General features: G+C 32.7%; 3 protein-coding genes across 3 annotated transcripts; all 3 read left to right on the top strand.

Moving 5' to 3' along the window:
- The first annotated feature begins 9,555 nt into the window (after positions 1–9,555).
- Positions 9,556–10,956, top strand: LOC131640487 (uncharacterized). Its single transcript, XM_058910876.1, has 7 exons — positions 9,556–9,614; positions 9,714–9,841; positions 9,916–9,988; positions 10,074–10,221; positions 10,307–10,464; positions 10,552–10,672; positions 10,744–10,956. Exons 1-7 carry the CDS (start codon positions 9,556–9,558, stop codon positions 10,954–10,956), a joined length of 900 nt encoding a protein of 299 aa, XP_058766859.1.
- A 1,464-nt stretch (positions 10,957–12,420) lies between these two features.
- Positions 12,421–15,503, top strand: LOC131640488 (uncharacterized). Its single transcript, XM_058910877.1, has 5 exons — positions 12,421–12,927; positions 13,017–13,098; positions 13,186–13,616; positions 13,722–14,694; positions 14,779–15,503. The coding sequence occupies exons 1-5, from the start codon at positions 12,421–12,423 to the stop codon at positions 15,501–15,503; spliced, it is 2,718 nt and encodes a 905-aa protein (XP_058766860.1).
- An 8-nt stretch (positions 15,504–15,511) lies between these two features.
- Positions 15,512–17,939, top strand: LOC131640489 (uncharacterized). The gene is made up of 4 exons (XM_058910878.1): positions 15,512–15,998; positions 16,086–16,304; positions 16,411–17,268; positions 17,362–17,939. Exons 1-4 carry the CDS (start codon positions 15,512–15,514, stop codon positions 17,937–17,939), a joined length of 2,142 nt encoding a protein of 713 aa, XP_058766861.1.
- Positions 17,940–18,702: the final 763 nt, after the last annotated feature.

Consider the following 18,702-nt stretch of genomic DNA (forward strand, 5'->3'; position numbering starts at 1 on the left):
TATCTAATCAATATGTTAGAAATTGTGAAACATGTTTTATCAATTATGTTAGAAATTATTGTATTAACTAATTTTGAAACATGTTTTATCAAAATAAAACATTTAAAAAATGTCTTGAAATTGTGTCAAATAACTTAAGAGATGTGGAAATGACTAGAGGAAAAATGTTATATTATCTAATCAATTAGGACTCTAATCTAATCGATTATATTTGTTCAAACTTAGCTCCAAGTCATTTAGACGACACCTTAAAGATATGCAACGACTATATATACCCTCTTTTTTGGGCATCTCAACGATCATATTTGGAGTATCTAATTGATTAGGCTAATTGATTAGATAGTTAATGCAACCCATGGATCTTTTCTTTTTTTGGGTGATTCCAATTACTATATAAAGGGAGGTCCCTCTCACTTGAAATCACGCCAATTTCCAATGTTTTTCTATTTCTTTGGAATTTATCTTTTTTCTTCTCATAACTTTTCTACTTCACTGTTAGTTGCCTAAGTGCTATTGAGTGAAGCTTTCTCTGTGAGGAGAATATTTTTGTAAGTGGTCGTGCTGGTCGTTTATAGTCTTAAGGGTATGATACCTTTAAGAGATTGAGTTTTGGTTCCTAAGATCAACCATAAATCTTAGTTATTTGTTTATTAAGCTTTACCGAAAAATGCTTTGTTTTGGTTAAAGATATCAGCCATAAATCTCTAAATGTCTCAATATAATAAGTTAGGGGTAAAAGTCGTCTCTAGGTTGGGGATAAGCCTGTTCAAAATCTCAAGATCAGATTGTATTAAGGTTCGTGAACATAGTCTTTAAAACCTCAAAAGTCTATAGGAAAAATCCTAAGGAGACCTCTTGGGGACAAGACTAGGCCAACGTTCGGCCAAACCTGAATAACTCTCTGGTGCAATCTTTCTATTCTTATTCTCTTTACTTTTAGCAATTTACTTTCCTGTACTTTACTTCTGCCACACTTACCCACCTATAAACTTACTAATACGATCTTAATCGATAAAGGTTAAAATTAATCACGTTTTTAAATACCACAATTCACTCTCCTCTCATGCTTGAGGTCACTTGTTAAACAACAACCTGTCACAATTTTTTGTGACAATAGGACTGCCATTCACATTGCCTTCAACTTGTCTTTCACGAAAGAATGAAGCACATTGAAATTAACTATTAGTGAATCCAAGATAAATTGCTAGCCAAGATCATTTGTCTGATACCCATCAACTGGTTCTTTCACTTCTTTTATTCACAAATTAAAAATGCTTGCAAAGGCTATTACAATATAATTTATTTATGTATATATGCTATTAATTAGTTATACAGCGAAGTTATTACAATATCATTTATTTATGTGTATTTTTATTAATTATTTAGGGTTAAATATGTTTAAATTTCTTTTAAAATTATATGTTTTTAATTTTCATCTTTTGAAAATTTTTGTTAAACAATCATAGCTCTAAAGTTAAGAATTTTAACTTTTAATTCTTCCGGCTAAACAGTCGTTAATTTAGTCGTTAAATAATAAAATGTCGCTATGTTGTAAAAACTATATTACAGGTGGAACCAAAAGTTAAAAAATTTAAGAGACGATTCTTTAACAAAAGTTTAGCGGGAGTTTAAACCTATTTATGCAATTAATTATAACTAATTTATGTGTTACTTAGAATTTAAGCTTCGTTAGTTATTGCCTTTTCCTTAAGAAAAACTATATTTGAGTCTATAAATAACTCAGAGCCCATCATGTAATATTAAAGGGATTAATGAAATTTTACTTCTATTAGTTTTCATTATGCCAATAATCAATACTAGCTACCAAATGTCAGCAATTACAAGACAATTTTAGCAAAAGGACAAAGATTCATATTAAGAATTTAAGATGATAACAGATGTTTTTAGTTCAACCTTTTTGCAACATGGGCTAACATGGTTTCACTTTTAAAACTTATTCTATGAATTATGTCGTCTTCAGCGTGCCATCCATACTCATCGATTAATGGACAGCACTTATGTCTCCACTTTTTCAGGCCACTCTGCATCATTATGGTAGCTTGTAAATTTGTCTTCTTTATTCTACTTGTATCTATAAATTGATTAATTGTCTATTGTGAAACACTTCAATCTCTTGAAGTTGAACAATTTTTTAATATTTGTATTTTCGAAACAAAAAAGGGGTAGATTAGTGTTATTTAGTTAATTCATAGGAGAAAAAAAATAGAGAAATGTACATTTTTAATTAATAGAAATATTGCAAAGGTTAAAATAGAGAGAAAACCCAAATATGATTTACTAGTCATAGAAAAATATTTCTGCAGAAAAGAAATCACTTGTCGGGAAACTTTGTTTATAAAGATTCTCCAAATAGTGAGTTCCACTTCATAACATATCACACTTTTGACCATCTTGTATCATTCTTCCATCCCCATGCTACCATTACAGCTGCAAACAACTCTTTTGTTTTATCATGATAATGACAAGTGACGACTAATGCTATGAAAGGCACATAACAACATTTTTAGAGAATATAACGATTGATTAAATGCTTCTACATAAAATATGCATGGTAGTTATTGTTAAAGGAATATGACTAGGAGATAGATCTCTTCCGAGCTTGTGAAGAACTCAATAAATTCAATGTGATTTAGAGGCTCTGGGCTAGTAAAGAACTCAATAAAATTGGCTGGTATTTCCAGAAAGTCGAGAGCACCCTCACACTTGTACGGTTTTGGGTTGAGATGTGGTGTCTCTCTCTTGTGGTTTTGGAGCATTGGTCTCATTGGTTTTCCTAACTTTTTCGGACTCCTCAATAGTGGTATCAGGGCCGTAGTTTGACTTGGTGGAAAAGCAGGAGCTGGATCCGGTGTTGGATTTTGTTACAGGATGTGGGGGACTTACACTCGCCGTGGAAAATATTGGGTGCAAGTGTGAGTGGTTAAAGTCTCACATTGTCCTTGAATGAGTGAAATGTTGGATTTAAGAGAGAGAGAGAGAGAGAGAGAGAGAGAGAGAGAGAGAGAGAGAGAGAGAGAGAGAGAGGACTCATTTACCCAACACCTTAAGGTTTTGGGTTGAGATGTGACGTCTCCCACTCTTGTCCTCCTGGAGCATTGGTCTCATTAGTGCTCCCGACTTTCTTCGATTCTCAAACAAGTATGACTCTCGTCTTCATCTCTATTGTTTATTTGCATCTAACGGTCGCCTGCAATCCACATATGGTCAATCATGAACGATTCTATTTGTTTTCCTCAATATAAATGCAACCCTAGGTCAATCATGTACAACTCTCATTACACACTCGCATAGTTCCACCTTTTTTAAATTGCGACCCTAGGCAGATTTTGTTTAGACCATTTTTTCATCATAATTTTGGTTTGGAAACTCTGATTGAGACGCGGCCGAATGCGTTGAAAAGCTAATTCAAAGATCTATTTAATAGTGAATTAAAATTGTACTTGTATGCCATATTTATGTCAAAAAAATTTAATCTTCCATGTAATCCTTCTAGTGCATGTGATAACACTTAATAACTAATGTGACTTGTTAACTATGTGATACTTGGTATAGTCATGCAAAAACCTATATTATGGTAAATGGATCATGATAGTGGTATTTATGAACAATATTGTGAATAGTTAATATTTGTGTGGAGAAGCAATTATCTAAAATTAGTAAGAAATAGTTAAGATTAAAATTCTACAACTTGCGATTAGTATATCTTGGTAGTTAATTGCATATAACTTTAGTTACAAAGTTCTTTTATGAGTGAAACTAAAACTGTTAGAAATTAGACAAGATTTAGCACAAGATAAAATTTTATTTTGATCATTTTCGTTGTGGCAAAGATGATAAACCGAACTGCAAGTTTAGTTATTGTCCTAAAATTGTGCAACACAATCAATTAACATTTTGTTAGTACTTTTGATACAACTCGATATAGACAAGTCCTTTAAGAATAAACCTTATATCATAAGAAAATTTTGTGTGTAGCCTCTGATGCAAATGAGCCATTTGGTCTTTGAAGTGTCCTCTTCCATTTCTCATGGTGTGTTGATGGAGATGAACTACTAACGAGACTTCTAGAAGGTTCTCCCAACTCTAGTTTCCTTTGTTTTATTTTTTCATTAATCATTTTCTATTCAAGTTTATTGTATCCTCCACGAGACAATCTATGTGAATAAATATTTCTAGTTCGATTCTCCTTTCTTTTTGGCTTTTACTCAAGAATTCAGGAGTGGTGCGAGGCTTTACAAAACCCTCCCAAATTTTCTTATCAATATATGAATACTTCACGTATGGAAGCACTTATTTATCTTTTGAATTTTTAAAATATTCTTTTGTGAGATGTATCTTAAAGCCCATCCAACACTCACTATCATATCCAAGCCATCTCTTTTTTCAGCATTTTTATCTGGAACAATAAACACTTCCTATGTTTACATAATGAAGTTGATATTAATATTAAACAATAAAAAGTCTAATATTCTTGTAAAAAAAATAAAAATTCATAATAAATACCGCAATATCGATACATATGCTATCTTTCAATTCAATGTCAACCACATGTCAATTATTTATCAAAATATTCACGTTGCTTTGACCTTGTAATGCCATGTAACCCTTAAAATCATCACCATAAGCTTTTTCCGATTCTCGGATCAAAATTAACTAGGGAGCGAACACCATTTTTGTAGGCTTTTTTAACCTTGTTACACATCCTAGCACCTCTAGATTTTCTTTAATTTTTGTATTAAGGAGTTTGCATCAGAAGTTGTACGCGAGGTACTTTTAAAATCACCCATGTTTGTGTAAATTAAGAGACATAACAACATATAACAGAGACACCAACATGAACATCACAGAAACATCACACAACACTTCATCCTAACTAGAATAAATTTGCTATCATATGTCTTGCTTTTCATAGTTTTTTTTCTCCTAAGCCATTGAAATAAAACATCTTGCCCTCTAGTTTCTATTGACTGTTAAACAACAACTAAACCACATTCAGAATACACAACAAGTTATGATGCTTAAACAAAAAAAGAAGTTTAAATGTCTTACTCAAGGAAAAGAAACACAACAACTAAGCTACAATCGAAATACACAACAAGTTATGATGAAGCATATATGGAAGAGTTGAAGCTTAAAACATTTCAGTGGTATTACATTTCTAACAACATTTTTAAATGAGTTACCATTTCTATGAACAATGAGTTACATACCCCAAACATGATGACGAAGCTTCAACGAGTTTTGAAAATGAGATGATTTTTGAGTTGATGCTGAAGAGTTAAAGTTAAAAAGAGATAATGATGAAGAATTAATGAAAATCTCCTTGAGTTTTTATGAAGAGAATGACGATGAAGTAAGATTGGCTTAAAGGGGAAATTGTTATTATAAGTGGTTGAATTTTTTTTACAGATAACATGTAATGCAAGATGCCATGACTTTATGTTGGGATATTTGGTCTCTATGCGCTCAAAACAGGAGGAAAATATGTGGAGCAAGATGTCCCACACATCATGGAACATTCTGCTTCAGAAACCATCTGCTTTTAATAGAATTACACGTCTGATTTGTTTCCTTATTTGGTGTTTGTTTATGTGCTTTTGGGATTAAGGAAATAATCTCTAGATATCGATTATTGAGACCAAACCAGGTTGATAGAGATTTAATTTATGACAGATTACAAATCAAATTAAATCAAATCATATTTTCAAGTTGCGCTTTTTGTTCTTTCTTCCCCTGCAAGTTGTCTGAAACGCTAACACCAATTGTGACTGCTTGTTTAGCTATTTAAGGAGAAGTTCTCCATACACAAGACATTGACCTTGAGAAAAATTGCAAGGCATTTTGTATTTGTTGAGTCTTTATGTTTTCTTGTTTTTAACTTGTGAAATTCTATTCATTTGAATCATTCCTATACAAAGGAATAAAGTTTGGTTTGTTGAGTTGTAATGGTTTCATCCTTCTAACTTCTTGTAATCGTTTCAATACTAGGGATGATTGTTGAGAGAAAGTGTGAGGGGTCTCATATTTATGGGGAGTTCTAATTAGAAATTTACGGATAGTATTAAGAAATTAGGCATTGATTTATATGAGTTCATCTAAGACAAATTTGTACTTTTACTATTATGAGTTTCTTTTATTTCTTGGGTTAACACCCTCCAAATGTAGGTGACATTGCACTGATATGGATTACCAATTCTTTGTGTTCTATTTACTTTATCTACATTTTAATTGTTACTATATTGATCTTGTCATACAAAGTACCGTCCCTAGAATACTTCCAAATTAATGTATCTCTTTTCAAGGTTAGAATTAAATCTCTAAGCAAGACATGCAAATTCTGAACAACTAAAAATTCTCTAAAAATTCTCTAAGAAAGAAGGATCTCCTCCATATAAATTCTCATGTTAAGACACCATGGATAACCTCCCCTATCTCACCCACCAACCCTTGTGGCTGGAGAGAATTGGAGAATAAACCAATATACTTAAGCTTTCTTTAGGAGTTTATAGAGGAAGGGAAGTGAGGGATTCGAAAAATAATTTAAAAAAAAAAGAAAGATAAAATTTTACTAGTTTTTGAATTTTGTTTGTATAGAATCATAAAATAATGTTTATTATTAGCGTTTATTTAATTTTTGAAATACTATAATAACATAAATTATATTTGAGTAATTTGTCTAAGTCCTCCAAAATCATCCAAGTCCCTTCTCCGATACAATTTTTTAATTCCCCCAAATAAGAAGAATTTTGGTTTTTGAATAAAAATAAATCCCCCAAAAATGCTTTCCAACTAAATCCTTCTTTTCTTTTCTCTCAATTCTTCTCTTTAAGATTTTAAGGCTTTGTTTGGGAGTTTCCCGGGAAAGGGAGGGGATGACTTTGAAAAAACTTAAATGAATGGGTGAAAAGAATAGAAGGATTTAGGTGGGTAGGGTTTTGGGAGATTTATTTTTATTCAAAAACAAAAAACTCTCAAATTTTAGGGGGTTTGAACGGTTTTGGAGGGAGACAAATTGACAGAATATAATTTATGTTGTTATAGTATTCCAAAAATTAAAAAATATAAATGATAATGAATCTTTTATCATTATAAATACAATCTTTTTTTCAAAAATGTTAAGGATTTATCTATATTTTAAAACAAAAATGATTTTTCGAAGTCTTACATTCCTTTCATCTCCAAACTCCTAAACAAAGTCTAAGAGGATGTTCCTTAACCAAAGATCCTCCCAACAGGAAGTCTGAAGACTCGATCCCACATTCCTAATCCTGTCATTAGAAAGCCAATTAGAGCTACATTCCTCTTTTACCCTAAGGAGAGATATCTCTTTCTAACAGGAGGAAGAAGAACGGAAACCCTTAACCCTACCGCATAGTCTTCTCAATTTTTTTGGAACCTCTATGTAAATTAATTATGAAAAAAATAGAGATCATATTTAATCACATCTTAACTTTTATAAATATTTATGAGGTCTATTTAGATACAAATTATAAATTTTTTGAAACTCTGTGTGGTAGCCCGTTTTGCACTCTCGCAAAGACAACTATGTCTAGAGCCAACAATTTTTTTTCAATAAATTAAAATATTTCTAAAATCAACTTGTAGGTCCTTTAGTTTTAAACAAGTGTATATGACTAACTCTGCACAAAATTATATAATGTACTGTGAATATGAACATGTATAATAATTTATCATTGTTGATTTAACTCTAACATAAATCATTAATAGAAAAGGTGAAGTTGGTAATAAATTGTGAAGAAATAAATTTTTTAAAATAACTGGAAAGTTTTTTGAGATTATTATATTTTAGAGAGTTTTATATTCTAGCAAAAGCAAATACAAAATTTAAAACGAGAGGGGTATGAAATCAAAGAGTGGGATACGAAATCCAATTTTCTAGTCCTAGATTTGTTACAACTGCCATTGTTAGGTGGTGCAATTAGATATTTTAATTAGTAGTATAATGTTAGTTATTATTTTATTTTGAATGTTTGGTTAAATTGGGCTTTTAGTAGTGTTTGAGCCTTTAAGTTTATTATTATTAGAAGTAGTATATATTGTAGTCTCATTGACACATTAGTTATCAAAAAGAAATCAAAGTTTATTTTTATCTCTATTTCCTTATTTTATTTTAATGTCTTTCTCTTTTAATTGTTGAACCCTAAATTGATAGTTTTGGTAGGATTAACTTCCTATCAATTGGTGCTCTCATTGAGAGCACCAATTGATAGGATGCTAAATCTAGACCCTAACAAGACTACTAAAAAGCTGTAAAATCAAAAATAAGAAGAAGATAAAATAAAAGGGATAAGAATAAATTTCATCTCTTTGATACCCTAAAAATGTGTCAAAGACACTACATATATAAGACTCATGATGAATAATGAATTAAAAGCCCAATACATAAACAACCCAATAACAATAATCTACTTTTAATATAATAAAGTACAATACATATGAAATCCTATCATTAACCCTCTAATCACCAATTTGAGGGTGATAATCGGGGACACAACGGTAATTGCATATACTTTAATAATTTAATTAAAAATATATATCCCTTAATCATTGCATTACTTTTCAATTGTCCAATTTCTTTTCCATAATTAATATTATTGTCATGCTTTTGTAGATAGTTGTGCAAATCTGCATGGAATACAGCAAAACCCTTTGCACGCTTTTTCTCTTTGGTTGCTCAAGAAAACTTCAGTTCTTCTATCATCCTTCTATATATATTATGGCTTTTGATTTCAAGCTCCAAACCCTACATTTGGCTTATCTTCCTCTCCTGTTTCCGCCCATCAATATTAGGTTTATCTTTTTCACGTAGATTTTGCGATACATCCTCCATGCCACACTGTTAGTTGTTTTTCTAAACGACTTTTGTTTTAAGCTATCTATTTTTCGATTTCTGCAGAATATGAGTCGTAAATTTGACTGCATAAAAGACATCAGCGACAAGAAGGAAACATGGAGATTGGCTGTTCGAATTATTGATCTATGGAGCGTTGTTAACAGTAAGGGTGCTGAACATCTGGAGATGGTTATCATGGATGCTGCGGTATAAATATTTCATTTTCCTTTAATCTTGCATTTTTTCATTATTAGCATTCTTTTTCTGGGATTAACCATGTTTTACATTTGTTGTTAGGGTGATCGAATTCAAGTTTTGATTCGGGCTGATCATACAGATAAGTGGAAATCAAGAATTCAAGAGAATATGACTTGCATAATCAACAACGGTACTGTATTTGATAACGATTTTCAGTGGAAGCTGTGTGACCATTCGAAGAAATTCGTGTTCCTTGGTGGTACGACCATGAAACATATGGATGTCCAAAATATTCCTCCTCTGAAGTATTATTTCAAAGAGTTTTCCGAAATTAATGCAGGCAAATGTCATCTTAACAGACTTGAAGGTAGAAAAAAGCATTAAGCACGCTTTACTTCTTATAAGGATCCATTTACTTATAACATTTTTTATATTTGATCTCTTTTGCAGATATTATAGGTGTTGTACATGAGATAAACAATATGCAATCAAACACTCCAGGGAAGAAGACATTTGTGGCCCTCAGTCTGAAAGATTTGAGGTATATTTGTTCCCCTTAATCCTCTTTCAGTATTTAGTTATCGATAATTATGATTCAATGTAAAATTTTCTTAACCCAATTTTTGGTTTAACATCTCAGTGGTGACATTATTAACTGCACATTATGGGAGAGCTATGGTTCTAAGTTTTTGGATTATTATAATGACCCAACTAACACGGGTGCTATTGTCATCATACTAACCCATGCAATGATCAAGGATTCCCAGGGTTTGTTTTTTTTTCTGTTGTTTGCCTTATCACATTTTTTCAACAATGTTGTAAACTTTTTTTTCTTCAATCAGTATCCAATGCATGGAGTGGTTCAAAGCTACTAATCAACGAAGACATCCCGGAGATTTCTGAGTTTTTGTCAAAGTATTAACATTAGGCAGTCTTTTAATTCAATTAGTTTTGTATGTTGATTCCAATTTATAACATGGATTTATTATAATATTCCCAGGTTGCCTGCAAATGAGCAATCCCAAAAGCCTTCGCAATCTGCCAAATCTATGTCTCTTTGGTCTGGTGGATCTCAGTTTACAACACTTGAAAAATTTGTTCATAAGGCAAAGTGCATTCCTTTGAGTCAATTCTGCAAAATCAAACAAGTATAACTCAGAAATTTGTAAATGTATATTCAAGTTATTACCAATTATCTATATGTATTTGTAATGTTTTTATTTTTATTTTTAGGACATGTTATGTGTTACTGTTGGAACTACCACGAAATTTTATGTATCCAAGCATGGTTGGTTTTACTATAGTTGCACAAAGTGCTCTGTGAAGGCTACTGATTTGAACAATCCATACAAGTGTATCTGTGGCGAAAATGTTCACAAACCCATACCAAGGTTGTTTGTTATAATATTTTCTATTTATGACCTTTTAACCCTTTTGTCTAAGATCACTCAATTTTATTATATGTATTTATGTAATAGGTACAAAGTTGATATATATGTTTATGACGGTGAATCAAAGTTCCGATTTGTATTTTGGGATGCCGACTGTGAGCAGTTTATAGGACAGTCTGCTGATAGCATGCATAAATCAATGTTAGAGGTATGTTAATAATTTAGTTTCTTTGTAAAATAGTATAATATATGGTTTCTAACATACTTTTTCAACTTTAGAATGGTGAAGATGATCCCATGGTTTATCCTGACGAGCTTGACATGTTATTGGAAAAGAAAATGGCTTTGAGAGCTAAAGTACAACCAACCTTTGGGCAAGCATCTGTTTGGAAGCTTTCTTATGATGAAGAATTTGTCAGTCAAATTGAAAAGAATTATATTGCTGATGAGGTTTTTCAGTTTATAGTAATCCGCTTGAATATCTTAAATTAACTGGAATCCAACTGTATTAATAATATCCTATTGTATAACATAGGCTCATAGTCTTCCTCCCATGCAAAATGCTGTTGCTGATCATGTTGATACTTCCATGGTATGTTATTTGATAATTTGCAATGTTCCCATGCAAAACATGTATTTTATTCCATATTTTACTAAATCTGTTTACTACATTTGAAGGAGTCCTTATCTGCATTTGGAGAAAATGATCCTGACAAGAGTTTGGCCAATACCCCATCAAAGAGTGTTTCTCATGCTGTTGATGTTGAAGAATCGGATTGTCAGATTTTAGGACTTACAAAATATTCAGGAACTAAACCACCCAAAAAAGTGAAGATTGAACCAAATGCTTGAAGACTTCATCAACTTTTTTATTTTATGCATCCTATATCTTATTTGCTGGAACTTAAAATCCTATGGTTTATGTTTTTTGGTTGTTAAGTTTATGGGATGTATTGTTTAATTTACTTAGTGGTACTGCATTTTGTACCAACAAACCTTTCATTCTTGGACAACATGTATTTTTTGTATTCAAGCATTTTATTTAATTTCAATTTCGAGATTGCCATGGAATTATTTTGTTCAATTTTAATCAATGTCTTATTCTGAATTTATTGTTATGACAGTTTATTTGGGTTGTATTGTTTCAAAATTATATCTACTTTTGTTTATCACTTTTGGACAAGATGCATGTGAGATATTTTTACATTTATGCCCAATCCAATTGTACTTTTACTTAATCATATTAGTTTACATAATATGATTCTAATATATGCTGCAGGTGAGATATTGTTATTTAAATTTTTTATGTAACAATTTAACCATCTCACATTCAACCTATATATTTTATTTACAAAATCATAATAACAAAATTATACAAGTTTAATTTGAACCTTTTTTTTTCTTGCATATTTATGGTTCTTTTTAAATATGGCATGAATTACTAAATCATGCTCCTATTAATATTTTCAAAAACAGATATTCTCATCAACCAATATAACTTTTGCTATTCCATTATTTTTGTTGCTAAACTTATAATAGTTTTTATTTATTTATGAAATATTTTCAATAATCTCCCTTTTTTACTCAAGCCACTTACTCACTCATTTCATTTATTACATGCTTTGGAAACTAGACAAGTTAAGTTTGTTTCACACTTTAAGCAATCATCATTGCTTTTCTATCATGCTTTGGATGTTTAATGACACTTAACGTGTAATGCCAAGAATGATAATCATTACAATTTCAAAACAAAATTGTGTATGAAAGAGATTAATTAATGACTATGCTAAGCGTGTAGATGAAAGTAAAGGACCAAACAAAAGCATCATTGCTAATATCAACTCCTACTATAATTATTACATATCCACATAACTTAAACATACATATATTATGGCTTTATATTCCTACCAAGTCTTTGTCCGAAATTCTGTCTAAACAAATCAAATTAGCATAAATATGGATGATCTGAATCAAAAGGCTCTTGAAGATAAATGGTTTAGCAGTGTGTTAAGCAAAAAAAGATCAGCAGAAGCAAGACTTCATCGTAAACGTCAACTTCAATCCAAGAGAGCAAAGAAATTGAATGGACTGCAGAAGGAGAATGTAGGAAAGACTACCCCAATTAGTAAACATGATAATGCTCATGCAAGAATTCCATTTTCTACCATCTCTCATAACATTCCAAGTTCCAGCAATTCGGTTTTAACAACTTTGCAGAAAACTCATGCTTCCTCAGTGATCAGTAGTCTTGCAAATTCGTTGAATAAAAAACGTCCAAGAGTCGTTACATGCAGGAACATCAATAATATAGGGACGAATTTAAAGAATAGATTTGATAACGTTGTTGGTGAATGTGGTTCTACATCTTCAAAAAACTCTCCATTACATACTACTGAAATCAATGAACTTTTTGAAGATGACAACGAAGAGGATAATATGCATGATGATTCGTCAGAGAGTATGGTTTATTTATGGTAATGTACATTCTCAATGAATTTAAACATTAAACAAATTTCTAATTAACTTTGCATGTATCAATTTCCATAGGTTAGAGTTCAGACGACAACATGGTTATGGACGAAGATGAAGAAGATATGGACAATCAAGTTGTAATGGTCAATGCACTACCATCAGGTTTTGTAACAATAATGTAATCATTGTCAGTTAAATTATATTGTTAAACATCTTTTGATCTGTTAACTTAGCTATGCATTCATGTAGGAGATTTTTACGACATAGGTGATCCAGTGTTTGAATGTCCAAAATATGGTGCAAACATGTGGTATTTAGAAAGGAAGACCAAGTGTCGGCAAACATTAAATCCTAAGTTCACAATGTGTTGCGGGGATGGTAAAGTTCAAATTCCTCTATTGAGAGAACCTCCACCGGTGTTACAGAAACTGTTGTTTGACCAAACAAACCCTGAATCAAAACTATTTCAACAACAAATACGTCTTTTCAACATGATGTTTTCATTTACGTCTCTGGGTGCTAAAATGGACAACCGTTTTAACAATGGTAGAGGTCCTCCAAATTATCGAATTCAAGGACAATCATGTCATCGTATAGGTAGCATGTTACCATTGCCAGGACAAAATCCCCGATTTGCACAACTCTATATATATGATACTGAACATGAAATACAGCATAGAGTAAACGGATTCAAGTATGTTTATTAATTACTTCATGTATAATAATATGCTCTGTTTTATGCGATATGGACCATATACCATTTTTTTGTTTTCATTCTTTGCAAGACAAAAGACGGAATAGATGTTGACATAGTGAAAAAACTCTCTTCTATGTTATATCAACACAATGTTCATGCTCAAAGTTTTAAGATGGCAAGGGATATACTTTCCGAAGGCAATGTTTCTGACCTAAAGCTCCGTCTTATTTCTGAGCGACGCACCGATGGAAGAATTTATAATCAACCAACTGTTTCCGAAGTTGCTGCTCTAATTGTTGGTGATATTGATACTGCTGAGAAGAGGGACATAATAATGCACAAACAGACTAGACAACTTCAAAGAGTAGATGAATATCATACATCATATTTGGGATTTCAATATCCATTACTTTTCCCTTACGGCGAAGATGGTTACAGGCCTAACATTAGACATCGCAATCAAGATTCCAACAATAGACGTAACTCAGAATCAATGATTGGAGTAGCCGACAACGAGGATGTTCTGTGGGAGCAAGCAACTAAAAGAAATAGACTCACAATTAGAGAGTGGTTCGCATTTCGTATTCAAGCCAGAAAGAATGAGGCCCAAACAGTTATCAGATCAAGAAGGTTATTTCAACAGTTTTTGGTTGATGGTTATACAATGATGGAATCTGAGAGACTTCGATGGTTAAGAAAAAATCAATCTAAACTTCGAGTTGGAAAGTATAAATATCTAACAGATGTCAGAACCAATGGACATACCGATGGTGTAAACACAGGGAAAAGGGTTGTCCTTCCATCTTCGTATGTTGGTAGTCGCAGATACATGGATCAACTTTACTTTGATGGAATGGCAATATGTAGTTATGTTGGATTTCCCGATCTATTCATAACGTTTACGTGTAATCCAAACTGGCCAGAATTGAAACGTGTACTTGCTTCTAATAATCTGACACCAGCAGATCGGCCGGACCTCATAACGAGAATATTTAAGATGAAATTCGATGAGTTACTGTCAGATTTGACTAAAAAAAGTTGTATGGGCAAAGTTCTTGCGTGTAAGTATTGATTCATTTCAAAACTTGGCATATATTATTTTGATTCTTAAACATCATTATTCATACATTTTTTTTCTGTTGTAGATATGTACACCATTGAGTTTCAGAAAAGAGGCCTGCCCCACGCTCATATTTTGATATTTCTACATCCATCCAGCAAATATCTAACACCTGCTGATATTGACCGTATCATATCTGCCGAAATTCCGAACAAGGACACCGACGGAGACTTATATAACTTGGTAAAAAGTCACATGATTCACGGACCATGCGGAAACGCAAACCGGTCTTTGCAATGCATGAAGGAAGGTAAATGTTCCAAATACTTTCCTAAAGACTTTCGGGCTGATACAGTCGTCGATCAAGATGGTTATCCGGTTTACAGAAGAAGGGACAACGGTCACACTGTCATTAGGAATGGTATAGAGGTTGACAATAGATTTGTTGTTCCTTACAATGCAAAATTGTTGTTGAAGTTTAGAACTCATATTAATATGGAATGGTGCAATCAAAGCACATCCATAAAATATTTGTTTAAATACATCAACAAAGGCTATGATCGAATAACTGCTGCAATTGTCATGAATGAAAATGGATGTCCTATCGAGAGTCAAGATGTTGATGAAATCAAGCAGTATATTGACTGTAGGTATGTTTCTCCAAGTGAAGCATCTTGGAGAATTTATGGTTTCCCCATTCATGGAAGGAAACCAGTTGTGAAAGATTACACTTCCATTGCGAAGGTCAACATTCAGTCTACTATACTGACATCAGCAATGTTTCTAATGTTCTTGAGAAACCAAGTGTAACTGAATCGATGTTTACGGCATGGTTTGAAGCTAATCAGAAATACACCGAAGCTCAACAGTTAACTTATAGCAATTTTGTTTCAAAGTTTGTATATGTCAAAAAGAAAAGAGAGTGGAAACCCAGGCAGAAGGGTTACACAATTGGCAGGTTAATTTGGGTTCCTCCAACTACAGGAGAATTGTACTTTCTCAGAATGATGCTTACACATGTGAAGGACCCTCGAAATTATTCAGAACTGAAAATAGTTAATAACGTCAAGTACGATACATTCCGTGATGCATGTTTTGCAATGGGTTTTATTGGGGATGATCGCGAATTTATAGCTGCTATTTCAGAGGCATTTCAGTGGGGTTCTGGCCATTATTTAAGATTGCTTTTTGTCCACATGTTGTTGTCAAGTAGCATTAACAGACCAAGGCATGTATGGAGCAAAACACGACATCTTCTATCCGATGGAATTCTTTACTCTCAGCAGACTATTGCCAACAACAGAGGTAACATGTCATTGAAGCAAAAAGTAGATATCAACTTCCTTAACTTCATTTTTTAAATAATTCTATTGCACACTTTTGTTAAAATAGGTTTGAGGTTATCAGAACAAGAAATCTACAATCTGACATTGATTGAGATAGAAAAGCTACTACAACGCAATCGTAAGAGCCTAAGCAACTTTCCTGGGATGCCAAAACCACAAGGATATGTTCCCGAAGAATTTGGCAACAAGCTTATTTACGAAGAGCGGAACTACAATCCCGATGAACAACTTCAAGAATTTAACATGCTGTATCAGAATCTCACAGGTTTCTTCACTGTCCATTTGTATTTTGTTATAAATGTAAAACCAAATTATATAGTATAGCATAGTATCTTACGATTGATTAAGAATAATCGTCTAATTACCAACAGATGAACAAAGGGATGTATTCAAGCAAATCATGATGGCCGTGAATAACCAGAATGGAGGCGGGTTCTTTCTTTATGGTTACGACGGTACAGGCAAAACCTATATGTGGAGAACATTAGCTTCTTATATAAGATCAAAGAAACAAATATGTTTGACAGTTGCTTCTTTTGGAATTGCCTCACTATTACTTCCAGGTGGCCGGAAGGTGCATTCTAAATTCAAAATTCCGATTCCCACGCTTGAATCTTCCACATGCGACATAAACAAAGGGAGCGATAGAGGTGATCTATTAAAACTATCAAAGTTGATAATCTGGGACGAGGCTCCAATGTGTCATAAATTTTGTTTTGAGGCATTGGATAAAACTCTGAAGGATATCATGGGTGGATCCAAAGCATCAAATAAAATATTTGGAGGTAAGGTAATAGTCTACGGCGGTGATTTCAGGCAAATTCTTCCAGTTATTCCAAGAGGCAGCCGCTCAGATATAGTTCATGCTACAATAAATTCATCATACATATGGGATCACTGCAAGGTTTTGAAACTTACAAAGAACATGCGACTACAGCAGTCGGCAACATCCACCAGTTCTGCAGAGTTAAGACATTTCTCAGATTGGATTTTAACTGTTGGAGATGGGAAGATATCAGAACCAAATGATGGTTACGCAGAGATCGACGTTCCTAAAGATCTGTTGATCTCTGATTTTGATGATCCCCTTGAGGCAATATTTGAAAACACCTATCCAAATTTTGATGTTAATTACAATAATGTGGATTTTCTACAGTCAAGGGCAATATTAGCTGGAACCATAGAGACTGTTGATCAAATCAATCAGTATATTTTAGAATTTGTTCCCGGTAATCAACATTTCTTTCTAAGATTTCATTGTGTATTTTATTTTTTCATGCCCAATATTATGTACGACAACAAATAACATTATCAACCTGCAGGTCAAGAGAAAGAGTATTTAAGCTCGGATTCAGTTGATACCACAGACGGTGACGGCAATGAATCTTTTGATGTTTTAACTCCTGAATTTTTGAATGCCTTGCAAGCTTCTGGTGTCCCCAATCATAAAATCAAATTGAAGATCGGTACTCCAATAATGCTTCTCAGGAATATTGATCAAGCAGAAGGTCTTTGCAATGGAACACGTCTCATTGTTACCAAATTGGCCGATCATGTTATAGAAGCAAAAATTATTTCTGGAAAGAACATTGGTGGTGTCGTATACATTGCACGGATGGACATAACTCCGACTCAATCCCCATGGCCCTTCCGAATGACCAGAAGACAGTTTCCTATAATGGTATGCTACGCTATGACAATTAACAAATCTCAAGGTCAGTCTTTAGATTTTGTCGGTATATATTTGCCAAGAAGCGTGTTCAGTCATGGTCAATTTTATGTGGCAGTTTCAAGAGTAAAGAGCAAAAAGGGTCTAAAGATTTTAATTCACGACAAAGACAAACAACCATTGTCGGTGACGACGAATGTCGTTTTCAAAGAAGTCTTTGAAAATTTATAGTTGGACATTTAAATGTTCTATTCAATTAGTATTTTGAAATTAAACGCCATGCACGTTAATCATTTCAAGTTCGCGGGTTTCTAATGAAGATCTTGAAGGATACTATGATTTTTTTGTAGATGCACAATATTTTTTTTTGTAATTGCAATATATAATATATGCAACTCATGTATATCTATTTTTTTTGCAATTCACACATTCTTCAATTATATATCATTAATCTAAAGATTTAGAGAAACAAAAACATGCTCTAAAAGAATTACATCATAAAAAGATCCACTTTTTAATAAAACAATACAACGACACCGTAATTCACGTTGTTACCAAACAATATAACATTTGCATCATCATTCATAGAAATAAACAGAGGTAAAACTAAATCACAGTCAACATAAAATCCATATTCTTAAACAAATACCATTCACAACACAAACTCTAAAGATAAAAAACAACCAACCCAACACAGTACCTTCGTATAAAACATACCAGCAACATCAATTCCTATTCACTAACTCAACAAATATCAGATCTGAAAATGGAATCATTGAGAATTCAAGCACGTATCCTGATTTAAGTTTTTTCTCTCTTGCAAAAGAGTACCATCCAAGCCCAATATGTATTTCATACTCATTCCTTCTGGCCCTAAGAATTACGCAGTGATATCCTTTTCCATCAACAAGATCTACCATCCTTATTGCATTCTGCGTCTTTCCAAAGCACGTCTTTGATATTTCCATTGGAATATTCTACAGAATTTATAACA

The sequence above is a fragment of the Vicia villosa genome, unplaced genomic scaffold (assembly GCF_029867415.1).
Source record: "Vicia villosa cultivar HV-30 ecotype Madison, WI unplaced genomic scaffold, Vvil1.0 ctg.003162F_1_1, whole genome shotgun sequence".
In the NCBI taxonomy this organism is placed as follows: domain Eukaryota; kingdom Viridiplantae; phylum Streptophyta; class Magnoliopsida; order Fabales; family Fabaceae; genus Vicia; species Vicia villosa.

Coding starts and splice junctions, on each gene's coding strand:
- LOC131640489 (XM_058910878.1), top strand. CDS start 15,512: ATGTTTACGGCATGGTTTGAAGCTAATCAGAAATACACCGAAGCTCAA. Junction 16,305..16,410: donor GCTGTATCAGAATCTCACAG/GTTTCTTCACTG, acceptor AATTACCAACAG/ATGAACAAAGGGATGTATTC. Junction 17,269..17,361: donor TATTTTAGAATTTGTTCCCG/GTAATCAACATT, acceptor ATCAACCTGCAG/GTCAAGAGAAAGAGTATTTA.
- LOC131640488 (XM_058910877.1), top strand. CDS start 12,421: ATGGATGATCTGAATCAAAAGGCTCTTGAAGATAAATGGTTTAGCAGT. Junction 12,928..13,016: donor ATGATTCGTCAGAGAGTATG/GTTTATTTATGG, acceptor TCCATAGGTTAG/AGTTCAGACGACAACATGGT. Junction 13,099..13,185: donor GGTCAATGCACTACCATCAG/GTTTTGTAACAA, acceptor GCATTCATGTAG/GAGATTTTTACGACATAGGT.
- LOC131640487 (XM_058910876.1), top strand. CDS start 9,556: ATGCAATCAAACACTCCAGGGAAGAAGACATTTGTGGCCCTCAGTCTG. Junction 10,222..10,306: donor AATTCTGCAAAATCAAACAA/GTATAACTCAGA, acceptor TTTTATTTTTAG/GACATGTTATGTGTTACTGT. Junction 10,465..10,551: donor GTTCACAAACCCATACCAAG/GTTGTTTGTTAT, acceptor TTTATGTAATAG/GTACAAAGTTGATATATATG.